Here is a 20,125-nt window from a genome sequence, read left to right as displayed (position 1 = left end):
CACACAAGACTTCAACATCTCTAACAATCCCAATTGGTGATATGGTGTCTCTATTAGCAAGTTTAATAGTAACATATATGTCTTCTATCTCTGTGGGTGCTATGTCATTCATAATTTCTTGATATAAGGAATAAGGAATAGCACTCACGCTAGCACCTATGTCACATAAACCATGATAATAGTGATCTCCTATTTTAACTGAGACAACAGGCATGCCAACAACAGGTCTATGTTTATCCTTTTTATCAGGTTTGGCAATTCTAGCAGCTTCTTCGCAGAAGTAAATAACACGCCCATCTACATCTTCTTCCAAGAGATCTTTAACCATAGCAATACTAGGTTCTACTTTAATTTGTTCATCAGGTTTAGGTGTTCTAATATAACTTTTGTTGACCACAGTTGAAACTTTAGCATGTTCCTTTATCCTAACATGGAAAGGTGGTTTCTCAATGTAAGCAGTAGGAACAACTGGATCAACATTGTAAAGTATAGTTTCTTCTTTAACTGGTACCGGTTCTCTAATTTATTCTTTAATAGGTGGGTGATATTTAAACCACTTCTCCTTAGGGAGATCAACATTAGTAGAAAATGATTCACAAAAGGAAGCTACTATCTCAGAGTCAAGTCCATATTTAGTGCTAAACTTTTGAAAAGCATCGGTATCCATAAAAGATTTAACACAATCATACTTAAGTTTAATACCTGACTCTTTACCTTCGTCGAGTTCCCAATCTTCAGAGTTGTGTTTAATTCTTTCCAAAAGATCCCACCGGAATTCAATAGTCTTCTTCATAAAAGAACCTGTACAAGAAGTATCAAGCATGGATTGATCATCACGAGAAAGCCGGGCATAAAAATTCTGGATAAAATTTCTCTTGAGAGCTCATGGTTGGGGCATGAATATAACATTGACTTAAGCCTCCCTCAAGCTAGAGCGATACTTTCTCCTTCACGAGGCCAAAAATTATATATATAATTCCGATCACGATGAACTAGATGCATAGGATAAATTTTTTTATGGAACTCCAATTTCAATCGATTCCAATTCCAGGATCCAATATCATCGCATAGCCTATACCATGCCAATACTTTTCGATTCAAAGATAAAGGGAAAACCTTCTTCATAACTTCATCTCCGGGTAAACCTGCAAGCTTGAACAATCCATAAATTTGTTCTACATATATCAAGTGCATATCAGGATGTTCGGTTCCATCTCCTGCATAAGGATTAGCTAGCAGTTGTTCTATCATACCCGAAGGAATTTCATATTCAATATTTTCAGTAGATGCAGTAGGTTGAGGGGTACCTAATTGTGGTTCCGGTCGAGGTGAAGATACCCCGAACAAACCCCTCAAAGGATTGTTTTCCATAGTAACAAGTGACAGTAAATTTCAGCACACTATATAAATAATTCCTTACCAAATTCCACTTACCAAAGGCACTTCACTCCCCGGCAACGGCGCCAGAAAATAGCCTTGATAACCCACAAGTATATGGGATCAATTGTAGCTCTTTTTGATAAGTAAGAGTGTCGAACCCAACGAGGAGCAGAAGGAAATGACAAGTGGTTTTCACCAAGGTAATGTCTACAAGTGCTGATATTGTAAGTAACGGAGTACTTTGATAGCAAGATAATTTGTAACGAGCAAGTACTGGTAATAGTAGCAAAAGTGCAGCAAGGTAGCCCAATCCTTTTGAGTCAAAGGACAGGCCAAAACGGTCTCTTATGATAAGCAAAGAGTTCTTGAGGGTACACGGGAATTTCATCTAATCACTTTCACCATGTTGGTTTGATTTGTGTTCGGTACTTTGATAATTTGATATGTGGGTGGACCGGTGCTTAGGTGTTGTTCTTACTTGAACAAATCTCCTACTTATGATTAACCCTCCCGCAAGCATCCGCAACTACGAGAAAAGTATTAATAATAAATTCTAACCATAGCATTAAACTTTTGGATCCAATCAGTCCCTTACGGAATAGCGCATAAACTGGGGTTTAAGCTTCTGTCACTCTCGCAACCCATCATCTAATTGCTACTCCACAATGCATTCCCTTAGGCCCAAATATGGTGAAGTGTCATGTAGTCGACGTTCACATGACACCACTAAGGGAATCACAACATGCATACTATCAATATATCGAACACATATCAAGTTCACATGATTACTTGCAACATGATTTCTACCGTGACCTCAAGAACAAAAGTAACTACTCACAAATGATAATCATGCTCAAGGTCAGAGGGGCATTAAATAGCATATTGGATCTGAAATATAATCTTCCACCAAATAAACCATATAGTAATCAACTAAAAGATGTAATCAACACTACTAGTCACCCACAAGCACCAATCTATAGTTCCGGTAACAAGATTGAACACAAGAGATGAACTAGGGTTTGAGATGAGATGGTGCTGTTGAAGATGTTGATGGAGATTGCCCTCCCCCTCCAGGAGGGAAGTTCCGCCGGCGGAATCGCTCCACCGGAGGGCAAAAGTGCTCCTGCCCAAGTTCCGCCTCGAGACGGCGGCGCTCCGTCCCGAAAGTCCTCTCCTTATTCTTGTAGGTCAAAATGACTTATATACCAGAAGATGGGCACCGGAGGTGGGCCTGGGTGAGCACAACCCACCAGGGCGTGCATGGGCTCCCTGGCGCGCCCAGGTGGGTTGTGCCCACCTGGTGGGCCCCCTCTGGTACATATTTGCTTCAATATTCTTCATATATTCCATAAAAATTCTCCGCGAAGTTTCAGCTTGTTGGAGTTGTGCAGAATAGGTGGCCTGACGTAGCTTTTCTAGGTCCAGATTTCTAGCTGCTGGAATTCTCCCTCTTTGTGTATACCTTGCATATTATGAGAGAAAAGGCATTAGAATTACTCCAAAAAGCATTATTATGTATAAAAATATCATAAATAACAGCAGGAAAACGTGATGCAAAATGGATGTATCAAGTAGCAGCAGCTTACAGCAACAGCAGCCATAGAGGGTTTAAGACAAGGCAGGCGGCGAAATAATCTTACGCCAACTACGTGTGAAAGCACAGAGCTGGCGTGGTTGAAGTTGGCAACGTTGCAGTTGCCAAGCTGGCGCCATGCCTTGCAGTGAAGAACTTCATCATCATTGTGTTGCTCGTCGCCATTGCAGTGTTGTGGCGTTGGTGTGCTAGATGTGATCATGTGTAAGGTAACCTCACCACATAGGGTACACGGTTAGCACACCTCGCACCGTGTGTGCAACCAAACACCGTGCTTATGTGTGAGTTCAGACAATGCGGGCAACCAAACACCGTACGCTAAGTTATCCCCTAATGCGATAGAACTAGATGCGGGAACCAAACAACTTGCAGATATTTCATTATAGTCTGCATTTCCTCAACCAGCCTCCATTGAGCCAGGATGAGCTAAGCCAGGGCCGCCAGCTACGGCTGCCAAACACGCCCTTGGTGTACTGCCCGAGCGGCGACTTCGGACTGGCGATGGAGACACTCGGCCAGATGACGAGGAAACAAGGCGCTGCACTACAAGGTGCTCGTTCCACACTATGTCGTGCTGGTGCACGACCTAACCTAGCCATTTCGGCCTTTTCCCGATGCCACGTAGGACATCCATGTTTTGTTTGGATAGAGCCTCAAGGTTAAAAACGACCGGGACTACAGATGACAGGGTAAAAACTTCTGGGATTTAGAGATGAGGATTCATTTTCGATAAGCTCTACAACGTTAGGGTTCAAATCAGACTTTACATTGTAAGGGAAATAATCTCAAGAGCGAGAGAGAGCGCGCAATCGCTCATGAAAAGTATTCTTCCCTTGAAGCTACCGCATCCCGCGTCCTTGTTAAACGTGTACATTGTGACATTATTCTTTGTTCCTGTACTAGCATAGTCTGGTCCTACTTGGTAGGATCTCACAACACCTGCCATGGCCGAGCACCATGCCTCTTGCTCGTCCGCTGCCACTAGCTCCGCTACCTCTCTCTCTCTCTCTCTCTCTCTCTCTCTCTCTCTCTCTCTCTCTCTCTCTCTCAGCACAAAGAAGTTTGCTTGCTTGATCCTGCACCGGTCTTCCCTCCACTCATTCCATTTGATGTGGAGCTTGCCATAAAGATAATTCTTCTTCATCCCTGTCCTTGGGATCCAGGTGACACTGCCGTAAAGAGCATCTTCGCTCTCAATCCAGGGGATGAAAAAGTGAGGGGAGAGGGGCACATTGGGAACTACAACAAATTTTTCGCAAAAGTGTGCAAAGACTGACATGCAGGTGATGCCGTTGGGGGCGAAGTCTAGCAGTTTGGATCCATATGAATTCATGATTTCACAGAAGAAATCTGAGAACGGAGGACACAAACCGCAATAGAAGTAGCATGTGAAGAACTTATACTTGTCATCAGAGGCAGAGGCAGTTCCTGGCAGCACTACTGTGGCTGGGTGGTCCTTCAACTTGCTCGACCACACATATGCATATTTGGTGACAAGATCTTGGGATGTCAGTGCCGGCGGGAAGACGATGTTCTCCCACCGCATCTTGGTGGCCGCTGCTTTCTTCTCTTCTGCTTCCGGATTGGTCTTCTTCGGGGCCATGAAGGTCTATGTAGGTGGATTGGGTGGAAATCACGGCGGGGCGACGCGTGATGTTTGCTTGAACTACGTCAGTATTTCCCAAAGAAGAAGGGATGATGCAGCACAACAACGGTAGGTATTTCCCTCAGTTATGAGACCAAGGTTATCGAACCAGTAGGAGAACCACGCAACACTACTTGAACGGCACCTGCACACAAATAATAAATACTTGCAACCCGACATATTAAAGGGGTTGTCAATCCCTTTCGGGCAACGGCGCCAGAAATTGGCAAGTAGACGAGATAAAAATATGATAGATGGGATAATAGATCTCAAATGAAATAAAGTGCAGCAAGGTATTTTTGTATTTTTGGTTTAATAGATCTGAAAATAAAAGCAAATAAAAATAGATCACGAAGGCAAATATAATAAAGAAGAGACCTGGGGGCCGTAGATTTCACTAATGGCTTCTCTCGAGAAAATAGCAAACGGTGGGTAAATGAATTACTGTTGGGCAATTGATAGAACTTCAAATAATCATGAAGATATCCAGGCAATGATCGTTACATAGGCATCACGTCCAAGATTAGTAGACCGACTCCTGCATGCATCTACTACTATTACTCCACACATCGATCGCTATCCAGCATGCATCTAGTGTATTAAGTTCATAGAGAAACGGAGTAATGCAATAAGAACGATGACAGGATGTAGACAAGATCTATTTATGTAGAAATAGACCCCATCTTGTTATCCTTAATAGCAACGATACATACGTGTCGGTTCCCCTTCTGTCACTGGGATCAAGCACCGTAAGATCGAACCCATCACAAAGAAACATCTTCCCATTGCAAGATAAATAGATCAAGTTGGCCAAACAAAACCCAAATATCGGAGAAGAAATACGAGGCTATAAGCAACCATGCATTTAAGGGATCAAAAAAGACTCAAATAAGTTTCATGGATAAAAAGATAGATCTGATCATAAACTCAAAGTTCATCGGATCCCAACAAACACACCGCAAAAAGAGTTACATCATATGGATCTCCAAGAGACCATTGTATTGAGAATCAAAAGAGAGAGAGAAAGCCATCTAGCTACTAACTACGGACCCGTAGGTCTACAATGAACTACTCACGCATCATCGGAGAGGCACCAATGGACATGATGAACCCCTCTGTGATGGTGTCTAGATTGGATCTGGTGGTTCTGGAACTTGCGGCGGCTGGAATTGATTTTCGTCGACTCCCCTAGGGTTTCTGAAATATTGGGGTATTTATAGAGCAAAGAGGCGATGCGGGAGGTCACCGAGGTGGGCACAACCCAACAGGGCGCGCTTGGGCCTCCAGGCGCGCCCTGGTGTCTTGTGCTCACCTCGGGCTCCCTCTTCGGTACTTCTTTGGCCCACTGGATGTCTTCTGGTCCAAAAATTTTCACAAAAAGTTTCGCTGTGCTTGGACTCCGTTTGGTATTGATTTCCTGTGATGTAAAAAAACATGCAGAAAATAGCAACTGACATTGGGCACTATGTCAATAGTTTAGTACCAAAAAATGATATAAAATGATTATAAAATGATTGTAAAATATTCAAGAATGATAATATAACAGCATGGAACAATCAAAAATTATAGATACGTTGGAGACGTATCAACGCGGCGGCGGAGAACTCTGCTCTCGCGCGAGGAAGAAGAAGGTAGGCGAGGCGAGATGGATTGCGAGCGAAGAAAGCGTGAATTGAGCACCACACCCGCAGATTCCTTTTTATGGAGAAGGCGCGGGGCTGGGTCTACACTGCTCGGCATGGCAACGTTTTTGCAGGTGCACAGTCGCTATTGCCATTTTGCTCCACCTCTCTCACGTCCCGAATTTAATGCACCATCGTGGGCGTGCAGTAAAAGTGCTGATTTCGGCAGTTATCCTCTGCTACCACTAGTAGAAAAAGAGGCTTCCATACGCCCCCATTAGTCCCCAAAATAATCGAACCGGGACTAAAGGGGTCTTTAGTCGCGGTTCGGGAGAAGACCCGCGACCAACTATCTGGGCCCAGCGCGCTCGGTCGACAGCTGGCGGACGGGAGGGGCTTTAGTCCCGGTTGGCCTGGCCAACCGGGACTAAAGGTCCTCAGGCTGGCCCGAAGGCCTTTAGTCGCGGTTGGCCAGACCAACCGGGACTAAAGGTTAGTCCTTTAGTCGCGGTTGGCCAGACCAACCGGGACTAAAGGTTAGTCCTTTAGTCGCGGTTGGCCAGACCAACCGGTACTAAAGGAACCCCGTTAAACATTTTCAAAATCCTCAAAAACCTAACAGAAAAAAAGATACGGGGCTTTTAAGATCTGGAGAGGCAAAAAAATTCAAATTGTGGTCAAACTGTGGTCAAACAATGGTCAAACTAATTATTCTAGAATATTAGTGTTACTAAATAATTATTTCAGTTTTTTTTAAATTTTGGTCAAATCTGGTCAAACTGTGGTCAAACAATGGTCAAACTAATTATTCCAGAAATATTAGTGTTACTAAATAACTATTGTTTTTTAAAACAATAGTTTCAAACTCAAACAGTGAAATGTGTCACTTCATGCTCAAGCTAAATTCCTGAGGGTTAATAGAATTGACATCCTACTATTGTCAGGAAAACAACAGTGCAGACTTGGAAACGAGGGAGAATAGAACCCGGAAGTTAAGCGTGCTCAGGCTGGAGTAGTGAGAGGATGGGTGACCGTCCGGGAAGTTAGATGATTTGGAATGATGAGCGGTGATTAGAGATTAGAGGATAAATTGAGCAGTGATGAGGGATGGTGATTAGAGATTAGAGGTTAAAATAATTCAGAAATTTGAAAATAAAAAAATTCAAAAAATTAAAAAAAAACCAGGTTTAAACCTGCGGCGGGGGCCTTTAGTCCCGGTTAGCCACGAGAACCGGGACTAAAGCCTTTAGTCGCGGTTCGTAAGAGGCGCGACTAAAGGGGGGGTCTTTAGTCGCGCATATAAAATAAAAAAAAAATTCAAAAAAAAACCAGGTTTAAACCTGCGGAGGAGGCCTTTAGTCCCGGTTAGCCACGAGAACCGGGACTAAAGCCTTTAGTCGCGGTTCGTAAGAGGCGCGACTAGGGGGGGGGGTCTTTAGTCGCGCATATTTAGTCCCGGTTGCACAGCCGGGACTAAAGGCCTTTGCGAACCGGGACTAAAGGCCTTTTTTCTACCAGTGTACGTATGTATGTGCATTGTTTTGGGCTTAGCCCAACAATGTCTGGCACACTTGTGTGGCCCATGCCCGGGGCTCCTGTCGGTGTATTAAACATGGGTGTTTATACCCTGAGTTACGCATAGACAGTTGCAGCCTTCCCGACGGCAAGGGCTTGCCGGAGAATGGCTCTTATCAATACTCAACACTGGGTAATCAAAACCATGAAGAATACCTCCTGGCAGGTGATCGAGAAGTATTGAAGATCAAGGTTCAAATAGCCGGCAAGCAAAGCACCGGCAAAGCTACGCAGCGACAAGCCATCGAGCCGGCAAGCTTCCCTCCACCGCTCCACCGTGGCAGTAGACAAGAGTCTGCCGACAGGTGTCGAGCGGGCAGGCCGTTAGGTGAAATTTTGTCGGGGCACGTGGCAGCACCGTGGCTGAAGAACGTCTTTATTAACACCCGTCCCAGAGGCGTGTTGAGGAAATAAAAGGTAGCCGAGCGAGCGGTACAAGTGGAGATGGACAAACTTGTCGGCATTTTCCCTCAGCGTGACACCTAACGGAGGATTTAATGCTTTTGTCCTAATCCATAAGAGTTAGGTATTTGGCACTGTAGCCATTATCTACCTTCATAATTACCATTTTGCCACTGTGGTAGCCCCTTTCATCTATAAAAGGAGGTCCATGGCAACCTTTACAAAGGTCAACACCCTGCAAAATTGCATTATGTAGTTGCACTTCTTGAGCACCTTGCCGGCAAGCTTGCGCTCTCTTGTAAGTTGGGCATTTTTTCACACGTCAATCCACCAAAGCATGAGTAGGATTTAACGCCTCAAGGCGTCCCGAACCTGGGTAAACTTGTGTGTTTGCATTGCTGGATCAGCTCTTTGCATTCGTTGATTCCCATAACCGAACTGCAAAGGGATCAGCCGATCCCAAAGATTGTCGTACGTCGACACCAAGGATATGTGGAGGGTTATGGTTGGAGGATTCAACTCGGCCAACCCCAATAATCTTAACCACTAAGAAGTTTAAGCTGGTCAACTCAACGATTCCACATGCATATTGATAAGGAATGGCTTGTTGGAGAGTGTGAAGGAGCCTTACTTCCATATTGAATCCTCCAAGGTGCTATGGGATAGCATTTTGTTGTCCACGACCGGAACCTCTACACTTCAACTCTCAAGATATGAAATGACCAAGATTGATACACACTTCTTTGTGTCGGAGCCAAACGAGAAATCTCAAGGGCTTCGTGACCATCTCAAGGCCCTCATTATGAAGCTTGAAATCTTTGATTATGACAAGTCAAATGATGTGGGAGCCGGAAGCCATGTAAGTTTTTGTTTTCTCTACATTGATCATCATGGATGGTGAAATAAAGAAAGGAGATCATCGAGGAGGAGAAGGAGAAAAGATACAATCTCTACTCTGATGTCTAAAGGGAGTGGATAGAGTTTGAGTGCCAGTTCTTTTGGGTGGCTTAAAAATTAAGCTACCTCTCCCTAGCTTAAAAAATAAGCCACCATCTAAGTTTGTTGAGACTTCTAAATTAGTTATCCCATAACTAGTTTAGAAGCCCCAATAATCAAGAGAGGCGGCTTATGGAAAAGCTAGGGAGGGGACGGCTTATTTTTTAAGCTGCCAAAAGAACTGCCCTAAAAGGGTGAGGAGAGGTTGATACTTGAGAAGGGGAGGATGTAGCTTCAGAAGATGAAGGTGTGCCAGCATATGGATCTTGAGGTGACCAAGGCGATGGCCGATGGAGAGCATTGAGATTCAAAGAGAGAAGAGGAGGCTGCCGAGGATCATTGAGGATTGTTGGATCATGTTGGAGGACACTAGCCTCACGGATGACAGTGTAAGGAATGGACCATGGGGATGCACAAAGACATCACGTGTGCACAAAAATGTTTGATTCATTTGTTTTATCAACTATGTATGAATTATTGAACTACTTATCGTGAATCGTGTTTGAATCGTTGATTTGTCCATTGCATATGGACATGCTCTTAAGAGGAAGGTTAACTTTGAAACACACACACACACACACACACACAAACAAACAATATTATTCTAGCAACTGCTAGGTAGACTTAGTAAATAATTTGGATTTCTTTCACATATAATCCCAAAAAATGAATCACGAGCCTCATTCCTAGGCAAGGCAAGGATTTTTTGCATTGAAACCTTCCCACGAATGAGCCAAATCAGGGGATAATCTTCTTCATGAGATTTGATAATTTGTACCTATCTCGTGTGCTTCTCAAGCTAGATCCCAATCAACTTAGACTTAGTTAAGTCTGAGTCGAGTGATGTCAAGATTTTTTAAAATAAAAATATTAACATTTTTTGCTTTTTCCTCTAGATTTATGTTTTCCATGAATCGATTTTATAATCAAGACAAAAAATGAATGACGTCAATGTAGTTGTGCATGTCCGACGGACATGTAACTACGATTGTATGCAAATGAGGAACATGCGGCTCCGGACAATCAGTGGGTATACAATTACGATTGTGCATCGGTGCGCTAAGAGTTGCACTCAGTTGGTGAACACGCAGTTGCGCATGGTCGGTAGATTTACAACTACATTTGCGCGTGGTTGGTGGACACGCAGATGCAAGCAAACCAACAATAGATGGCCATGCAATTGTACTTGGACTTGTGTTTTGTGTACGACCCCCGCGGTCGGCAACTATGGAGACCGGTGGACATCCATGAAATGCAACTGCAGTTGTGTGCGGTCAACATGCAACTGTAGTTGCGGCTGCCCACGGAAGGTGCACGTGGCGTTGAGAAAAGACAAAGAAAAAAACGTAAAATTAATTAAATAGGAAAAAAATTGGGACGAAAGGAGTAAGAGCGTCTACACGCAAATCCGGCCATTAAACACCCGTGGACATGTCCAGACGCGTCTGCAAACAGTGACTGGTCACACCTCAGATAATTGATTCCACAACCGGATATCTCAAATTGGAAACCTCGCAAAGCCTGACCGGCTTCGCCGTGCCATGTCCGAAGGCCGGCTCCACCCTTCAGAGTGTTGGTCCGGTCGCCGGCCAGATAGAGTAGGCCATGGGACACGGCCCGGCTCACAGGACTCAAGGAGCCGCCGTCTCCCATGCCCTACTCTTCCTCGTTGGAGCCCGGAACCCTGACGGTGCCGGTGGACGTCAGATCGATGATGGATCCGTTCTGAGAGGGGCCGACGACATCCACCACAAGACAGTTGCGGCGGGCGGGGTTGCAGGCCATCCGTCGGGGTGCTGAGAATGCGACTCCGCCTCTCCAACGTCCGTTGTCGTGAGGGTTGCCGCCGCCTCCTGCGCTCGCTACCTCACACGGCAGGCACGACACGCCATGTTAGCGCCCGACGACGTCCACGCATTCACCTCCTGCTCGGCGCACCAACGGAAGGGTTGCGCGTCCACCACAACGCTCTGACACCAGACGGACCGCAATGCCTCCGATGAGACAGCGGCAGCACACCTCGCGGCGGATCCAGGCGCCATTTGCGCAGACGCGATGGATTCCCATCGCAAAGAGTCCGACTGCTGCCGTCGGGCGGCCTCCTCCTAGGAGCGGCGGAGCGTAAGCCGGACAGCCATCTCCTTCTCGGGGTTGCACGGGATGAGCTCGGGGTCGACGGATCTGGAGGAGTAGGACTCGGATACGCTTCGAGCCATGCTAGAGAAGGCCGGAGATGGGCGGACGAGAGCTTGGGTGGCGGAGGGAAGTGTAGTGAAGTAGCTAGGGTTTGGTCGGAGGAGCGGATGGGGAGAAATATATGTGGGGTCGGGTGGGTCGGGTCCGACACGACGAACACGTCAGGGCGCCCCCAATTCCGCCTTACGTTTGGGCTGAATATGAGGGGTGCCGGTCCGTCCGGGTGTTTGAGGCGCCTGGGTTGCTTTTTGTGTGACCAGGCCATCCTGCCGTGCGTTTGAGGCACCCGGTTGTAGGTCCTCTGATAGATAGGAAATAGGAAAACTAAAATTTAAAAAGAAAAATAGAAAAACATGCTGCGGCATTTGATTTGAAACCAGTTTGAAAATTGAACACGACGTGCTCACCGGTGAATAGACCAATTATTATCTTGCCCGAAACGGGCCTGTGTGTCTTCGTAGTAGAGAAAGTTAAGGGGAGGCGAGCTGGTTCGAGAATCACTTTTCCCTTGGTATCGCCGGACTCCTCTTTCTCTCCGGCGGCAGCGGCATCCCCAGCTCCACCGATGGCGGGCGCCCCCGACCCTCTGCAACCTCTGCCGCCGGATCCAGTTACAGGTAAAGCAATTGCCTCCTTTTTGCTCACGCCGCCGCGCCGTCCATCACCGGCCAGTGCCATAGCCGAGCGATGGCAAGAAGCTGCAGGGGAGGGGACAAGGGGTGAGGTCGACGCCACAAGGGAGCGCACGGTCGACATGTGATGGGGAACTGGCCGGCCGCTGGCCGACTGGTGCCCTTCACGACATTGTCTCTTTTCCGACGCTGCGGCGCCGGCCATTGGTTGCCCGATTACCTAAAGTTGTGGCCTTTACGACCCCGATTCCCCGAACATTAGCAATCGCTCGCCGCCGGTCTCTCGAGTCAGCCGTCTACAGAGTAGGAAAGGACCTTGATCTAGGCAAAGGCCCATGCCCAACAGCAGGATTAGGGGCGGAGAGGTGTTAGAGGGACATCGACCGGCAGGCATCGCCATTGCTGCCATCTAGATGAGCCAATGCTGCCTTTTCGCGCTCTGCTTACCACCCCTACTAATGTTAGAGTAGATCCTTAGCCTACTGCTGATGCTGCAAATATCACCAATTTCATGTCCCTCTGCTAGTTTGGCAGCAGCCACAGCATTTCATACATGCCTATGGTTTTCTGTTGGTACTAGTACAAACAGGGGACTCTGCTCTTACATCTAAACCAAGGCATGTCTACCATCCATACAAAGATTGGTCAGATTGCTCTTAGCATAATCTTGTTGAAATTGCTTCAATTTTCAGCTACTGGGCCAGCAAACTGACGTGATTAACTCATATATGTATGTTACTGTGTGTATGTATGTATCACATATAAAATCAAGTACTGATGCCCCAAGATCTAAGTGCTGTTTGTTTTCCATAACTGAGTGACTAATTAACTATTCACTCTGTTTCCAATAGTTCGAGCCATTAGGGATTGCTACCGTGAACTGGGGAAAATCAAAGGCAGCGTTAAATTAGAACCCTGTGATGATGACGTGGTCCTTGATTTTGATCACACAACAATGATGTTCCAGAAGTGCACGTACCAAGTTGGTACCTTGAAATTTACAAGATTCATCAAGAGGGGGCTCGCAAGTTCTAAGGATTGGGCTCACAACTACCATTTTGTCAGTGCTTTGCGACATCCGGCTGCAATGCAAGTGGAGAATTTCTTCCACCCAGAGTGTGTAGTCGTTTCTGAAGTGAATGGGTCGTTCGACAAATGGCTGAATACCATAGAAACCCCAGAACTGTTCACTGAGGAAGGCGATATGTGCCCCATCCTAAGAAAAATGGTGAAGTAAGTTTTGCCTTACAACCTGCAACATATGCCTTCCGTTTTTTATGTAGTTGTTAACCTTCTTCTTGTTGCCCTATGTAGCCAGCTAGCAGGCCTGCTCGAAAGTATAATTGCCGAGGGAAAGTGCCCTCAAGAACTTTCAATGAAAGACCTGTACATCAAGCTGCTGCTTCCTGGTAGTATACCTAAGCTACAGGTGTTGATACTTAAGGGTAAGTGTCTTCTTGAAACGGGAAAACTCTATACCCGTGAATGTTTGGCACCTGATTTCACTACATATTAAAATAAACCTAAAAGGTTGGTTTTCAGGTTTTGAACAGATCTAGGATGAAACAGTTTAGTCATGTGTGCCTCGTTATAAAAAGTCATGGATTTCTGTTTGAAACAAATATGGTTGTTAAGAACAAGTATAAGATGTACACCTTAATATTTTGTGCTAGGCAAAATAATTAAATTGGTTTAACCTAAACGATGAATACTGCACCCGCTATTCAAAACATTGCGCATTTTGGTCTTTTTGTTAGGACGCATATGGTCATGTTGATGCTAGGCTTGCAGCAGGCTCTGTAACACAGCTTTGGGCATTTTACATGTTTTAGCACCAAACCAAACTCTGTACAAGTACATTACATTTGTAGCATTGCCACAATCCAGGTTTTTTTTACAATTCCTGCACATTTCTTGTAGTGGAAATTATTGGAGTATATCCAAATAAGAGCAGATGTGCATTTGCCATGTGCAAGTACTATATGCACTTGCATTGGATGAACAGGAAAAAAAGTAGTAACTCCCAGTTTGTTTGCACACGACATAAAAATGTATATATTTGCACAAAAATGAGTAATGCGCATAGCACTCAAACTACCTTGACGATTGTGAGATTGTCTTACGATGCAAAAGAAATATCATGTGGGTGTAGGGTTTGCTCAAGTTCCCTTTTAGTCTGTTCTTTTTCTTTTGGTATTCTATGATGATACATAATTTTTGCTTCTTGGTTTTTTTGGTTTATCATAGTTAAAGAAAGCAGCTTTATAGCTGAGGAGCAGGCTTGGGCAAGTGTAAGGGATATTGTTACACAGTGCTTTAAACGCCATCATGTCAAACCAAGCCAGGCGAGTGAAGACTTCATCTCGTGTATTGGGATTCTGACAGAAAATACCCAAGCTCTCTTGGAGGACCATCCGGATCAGTGGGACAACATGAAGAAAGGTGCGTTCCTCATGGAATCGTACTCGTACTCCCAGCAAGTGTCTCATATGGTCAATGCATCAGAATTGAAGTGGCCCGTGGAAGAAGATGGAGTAACTACTCCAGTGTTGCTGTCGGACTTAATTCGTTATGGAGAGAAACACGCGAGGTACGACAAGGAATTCCCAAGTAACTACGTGAGGCTGTTGAGGAACAGCTACAAGCACTTCAAAGATCTGCCAGAGCATATTAAGGTGCGTGATTTAAACTGTATTCATGTGTCTATGCCTCCCTCCCTATTTTTCATTTAAACTGAAATACAGTCCAAATGGTGAACAAAGTCCTCCTAAGTTGGAGTAGGAGCTTGAGAGCTGAATGTTATTTTGTTGCAGCAAAAGCTTGGAGGGAATACAGATGGACTTATTCAACAGGTCGAAAAGTGGTCGCCTCGTATCTGGCACATCTTGTACGTGGCACTTCACATGCCAAGAAAATAGATGTAAGTAGAAGACCATTACAACATCCTACAAATTTCCGTGATGATAAGAATGTGTCTATCTGCTCACAAGCCCTGACCTATCTGCTTAGGAGGTCTTGAAACAGGCTCCGTACCTAAATATAAGACGTTTTGATAGTTCAAATTGAGCTACCAAAACATCATGTTTTAAGACGTTTTACTCACTTTGTTTTTATCCATATACACAGGATGTGTGGTTGCTGACCAAGAAGCGCTGTCTGTCGTGTTGCTCCATGGAATGGAGATGAAATTAAGAGTGGCTTAACTAATTAGATATGCTAGATCATTGTAATCCTATCTATCTATCTATCTATCTAGCTAGCTAGCTAGCTAGCTAGCTACTGCTGCTTTGTCTTGTTTGGCTGGTAAACAGACAAACAACCAACCAAACAAAGAAACTAGAGGAGGATTCTGCTGCCCAGCTTGACGCGACAAACAACAATGTCGTGTACGTACTGGGACATCTCCATCTCCTGGGCCTGGCTACTGGTGGTACTAGTCGCTTGATGGATTCGTTTTTCATTGATTCATGGTGCTCCCGGCATGGCATGGCTTCATACTGGGGCGTCTTCTAAGTAACAATGAATGAATGTATTGTTGCAGCTGACTAAGATGCGCTCTCTTGAAGTTTTCATTTATCTTATCTTACCAGGAATTGTGTTTGTTTCTTGTCTCAGTTTGAATCAACCTGCTCACTCTTTCGATGATACTCCCTCCGTTCCTAAATCTAAGCCTTTGTAGAGATTCCGCTATGGATCACATACGGATATGTATATAGATGCATTTTAGAGCGTATATTCACTCATTTTGCTCCGTATGTGGTCCATAGTGAAATCTCTATAAAGACTTATATTTAGGAACGGAGGGAGTATATCCAAATCGCCCACATTGCGCCGTCTCCTTCCTCTTGAGGTTCCAACGCAATGGGCACAATAAGTAGGGAGGGAGATATTCAGCATAAGAGCTACCTACCTGGTTACCGTCGCTGAGCCCTGATGAAGCGCTTTTGGATGTTCAAATTTGAACTAAAGCCACAACACATATTTTGGGACGGAGAGACTACTTCAACGCTTGTTCTGCTGTCTAAGTCTACACACATATACTACTACTTACGCATTGTTGCTGTGTTCAGAGGTACTATTTGCTACTCGGGCATGGAGTGTTCAAAGCTCACATTCTCATTTCTCAAGCATGGAAAATACTCCCTCTCTAAACTAATAAACCGTTTAGATCAAGCATGGAATTTTGGTACTTGCCTGGCTGGCTTGCTGTTTGGTTCACTCTGTCAAGTCGAGCATCATCAATCATGTTTGCACTGCTAAGCATATTTTTTGCCACAATCAAAATTATGGTCTTCCAACTCCAGCATACATCCATTGCATAATACTAGTATATTGTTACTCATACAGGTCCAAAAAAGACCTGCTCATCATGCGACCACTATCTTACTATGTTTTACGGCAAATGAGAAACAAATGCGAAAAACAAACCAAGCATCACTCTAGTGAATAACATTACAACGGGGGATGTCCACTAATTTAAAACATGAGCCAAGAATCATCCACAATGTCAGACTGGGCTGGTTATGTATGTGATACAATCTTCGTATTACTTCCGTCTTGCTGTAATATGAGATAATAATGCCTCATTTCAAGCCAAATGGGACAAATCTCTTTCCCTTTCAGAACTCAAAGGGTCTAAAAGGAACAAATCCATCCTGCAAAATGGCACGCACATAAGTTACTGGGTTTTTTTTTTTGTCTCGGGACAGAACCTTACTTTGACAATAAATACAGTTATTAGCATACCTCATTGTCCAGCTTCAACTGTTTTGCTATCTCCACCTTCTTCTGAGCATACTGAGCCATGTTCAGTGGTTTATGCTGAAACAAGAGATCCGGTAATATAAGAACAACAATCATGACGGCATATAAATTCATAGAGGATTTTTCTCAAAATAAAACGTAAAATCATAGAGGATTCATCGAGACAATACCATGCTGAAAGATAACTTCCTAAACACACCCCTAGCTTTCTTCTCTTCGTCCTACACAAAGGTCGTATCAAAGTCAACAACCTAGGTATGTATCACCATGTCAAACATACATGTAGAGTATCCTACTTACAGTCAGTTCAATGCCACCCTCCAGGACAACAGCGTAGATCTACAAAGGTAAACAGATGAAATTAGACATTTGGCAATATGTTGCACATTCCATTTTCACGACATAAATCACAGTTAGTGGCTATACAAATTTGCACAACAGCCCCAAATTAAGACATCAGCTTACCATTTCTTGCATCGTTACAAAGATATGGCCCCCATTGAGTTCAGCATGTAGTACTGCTTTGTGTATAGGGAACTCGCCAGACTCATAAACTTCCTTCACAGCCTCTTTGTAAGTTCTCTGAAATATTTGTGAAACCATAAGAAACACGCATAATCACAAAGCATGTCAGCCGTGCTCTATTGCACAAAAATTTTGATGTATTAGGATGCTAACATTTTCTTTAGCGACAAGCCTCCAGATCTCAAAATAGAGGAGATCTATGTCCTTGAGGGACGCATCCATTTCCAGCTCCGTAATGTACTCCTGAATCAAATGGACCAGATTGTGAGTACAACCAGCAATTAACACCACCTCAATTAGCAGAAGACAAGATATCCTACGTCATAAGCATAACCAGCTAATTTTTCAGTCATATGGGGAAAGCCAGTTGCAATCCTCAATGCTTGCCTCCATGCTCTAGTATCCCATTCTATCCACTGAAGTGAAAAGAAGTTAATCATCATGTGTATGTATATGACTAATTTTGTAATTTTCTGTGGGGCATACTTACATCCTTAGTCTTGCGATCCAGATGCAAAAAATCTGCAATCCACTGTTGCAACATAGAAGTCTATCACTTTAAAAACAATCCAGCCACTCGTAATATTTTTAATTCCAACGGCTTGATCACATAATGCATACCTTGATTTTCTTTGAAATTTCTGCATAGTACTTGACATAAACATCATCAACTTTATATGTATGATAACGTGAGCGGTACTCATCGTGATAGCGGTACAGGTTTCCACTTCTACCAGGCAGCTACAAAAAGAAAGGGACAAGAATTAGTTGACACATCTGAAAAGGCACAGAAGTGCACATACATAATGGTTACAGTGTAGTGAGATGACATACTTTGGTCTACAGAAGTAACTGACTAAAGATCCACATTTTTTCCTACTAGTAAAGTCTAGCTTGCTAGAAATAGTACCGTATAATTAAATGACCTTTAACAAGTCAATCAACTGAGACACAGACATGATATAATTCAGAAGCAATTCAAAAGTCAACTAATTTCAGCAGCCAAAGTTACCGGCACGTGATTGTTAAACAATACTCCCTCCGTCCCAAAATAAGTGTCTTTGAGCTTAGTACAAATTTGTACTAGAGCTAGTACAAAGTTGAGACACTTATCTTGGGACGGAGGGAGTACAAGGTAACATACCTTTGAGCCCTGGAAAGCTCCCTGCGGTCACAGAAATCATGATATGTTTATCTTCTAATGCTGAACCTCAGCTTTAAAACTAAGGCAATCAGGGAGGTTCAAGAACCAAGTGGGATACACTTCATAGCACTTCACCCCGAGTTAAGGTTACATACGAAATGGCTAAGAACCAATCTATTTTAAGGGATCACTCATTAAAATCAGCAGCTAGACTAGTCCAGAGTTTGAATAAACATAAAAAACTGGGAAACTTTTCAAATCCAACACCGCAAGTACTATCATCCATCAGTAGCCACAAAGCAATGGCAATAGATACAAAATCAGTGTTCAAAAACCACAGCAAAGAATAATAGAATATTGTGATGCAAGTCATACAATCATCATCTATTAAGAATAAGCTGTTTGAAAACAGTTTTAACTCGTACCACAAACCCATGGATCAATTTTCTGTAGTAGCGTTGCAGCTGTGGTTGGAGTCAATGAAGCAAAATGAACTACCTCATTGATTGTCGGTTTTCACGGTGTGTGTTGAAATGATTTCTGAACACCCATGATTATGATAACCAAACAAGTCAATTGCATGACCAAATGTAGATGTAGAAGATATACTTACGAAATTACGAGGGACAATCCGTTGGTAGTCATTCAACTCAACATTGTAGGTGTCAGCACGATGGATGTACCACTCAAACTTTTCATCATCCTCTAACCTCTGAAAGTACACCTCCTTATGAAGTTCATCATCAGTGTTTTCTTGTGGTTCCTTAAGCTCATGTGCACACTCCGGCCTCACAGCCTACACATGGATGATAAAAACATGAGATAAAATCATCCACACATACTAAACCAGAGGACTGGATTTGCTGCTATGGCACACAAGTACAAACTTTAAAACATACATGGAGATACAACATGTAGGTACCTTGTAATGAGCGATGCGATAGCGTGCAAGGCGCGCTTTTATCTTGTGGTGTTCCTCCCATGTCAAATAAAGTGGCAGGTCAGTAGGATAATCGTCCTCCTTCTGAATATTGGCAAGCAAAAGTTGACAATCCTTGGCCTGGTCTTCCTTGCTGAGAAGGAATTGCGGCCCAAAACGCTGCTCGCTTTCTTCTTGTGCCGGCTCTGTTTTCAGCAGCAGATCATAATCTTGGCCCGCTTGGATGGTGCCCTCCATGTCTGTGGCATGAGAAATCGGATCTTGGCCCCCTTGGATGGTGTCCTCCATGCCTTCATGGTCGTGGGCAGTGGCAGGAGCATCGGAAGATGATGGGGGCAGGTGCTTGCGGCGCCTCTTCTTCCCTGTCCACGCCTTGTTTGTTCCATCTCCATCATCGGCCAGTTGGCCAATCTGGACGGGCTTCTCGTCCAACATCTCAATCGAACTATACGACCGCTGGACGGGGGGCGCGGTCGAGCTGGGCGTCGGCGTCGATCTACTGGCGTAGGGGACGAGGCTGGAGGCGACTGTAGCCGGCAGAGGACGGGGTCGGGGGGATGGGAGGCAGCGGCGGCGGGAGGTGGGTGGCGACGGCGGCGGCGTGAAACCCTAGGCCCTTGTCGAGACGGTAGGTGGCAGAGAACGTGGCTGGGGTCGGGGGAGGGGAGGCGACGGGGATGGGAGGCAGCGGCGGCGGCGGCGGCGGCGGG

The 20,125-nt window shown here is 44.6% G+C and overlaps 1 protein-coding gene across 1 annotated transcript; it reads right to left on the bottom strand.

Moving 5' to 3' along the window:
* Nucleotides 1-16,661: 16,661 nt before the first annotated feature.
* LOC123076632 (uncharacterized) lies at nucleotides 16,662-19,850 on the bottom strand. The gene is made up of 11 exons (XM_044498779.1): nucleotides 19,398-19,850; nucleotides 19,089-19,271; nucleotides 17,953-18,072; nucleotides 17,822-17,863; nucleotides 17,652-17,747; nucleotides 17,485-17,574; nucleotides 17,272-17,388; nucleotides 17,107-17,145; nucleotides 16,977-17,027; nucleotides 16,789-16,863; nucleotides 16,662-16,697 (listed from the first exon to the last, which is right to left on the bottom strand). The coding sequence occupies exons 1-11, from the start codon at nucleotides 19,848-19,850 to the stop codon at nucleotides 16,662-16,664; spliced, it is 1,302 nt and encodes a 433-aa protein (XP_044354714.1).
* Between the last annotated feature and the right edge of the window lie 275 nt (nucleotides 19,851-20,125).

The sequence above is a fragment of the Triticum aestivum genome, chromosome 3D, assembly GCF_018294505.1.
Source record: "Triticum aestivum cultivar Chinese Spring chromosome 3D, IWGSC CS RefSeq v2.1, whole genome shotgun sequence".
Lineage (NCBI taxonomy): Eukaryota > Viridiplantae > Streptophyta > Magnoliopsida > Poales > Poaceae > Triticum > Triticum aestivum.
The sequence above is the reverse complement of the archived record's forward strand: the minus strand, read 5'-3'. Positions and strand labels throughout refer to the sequence as shown.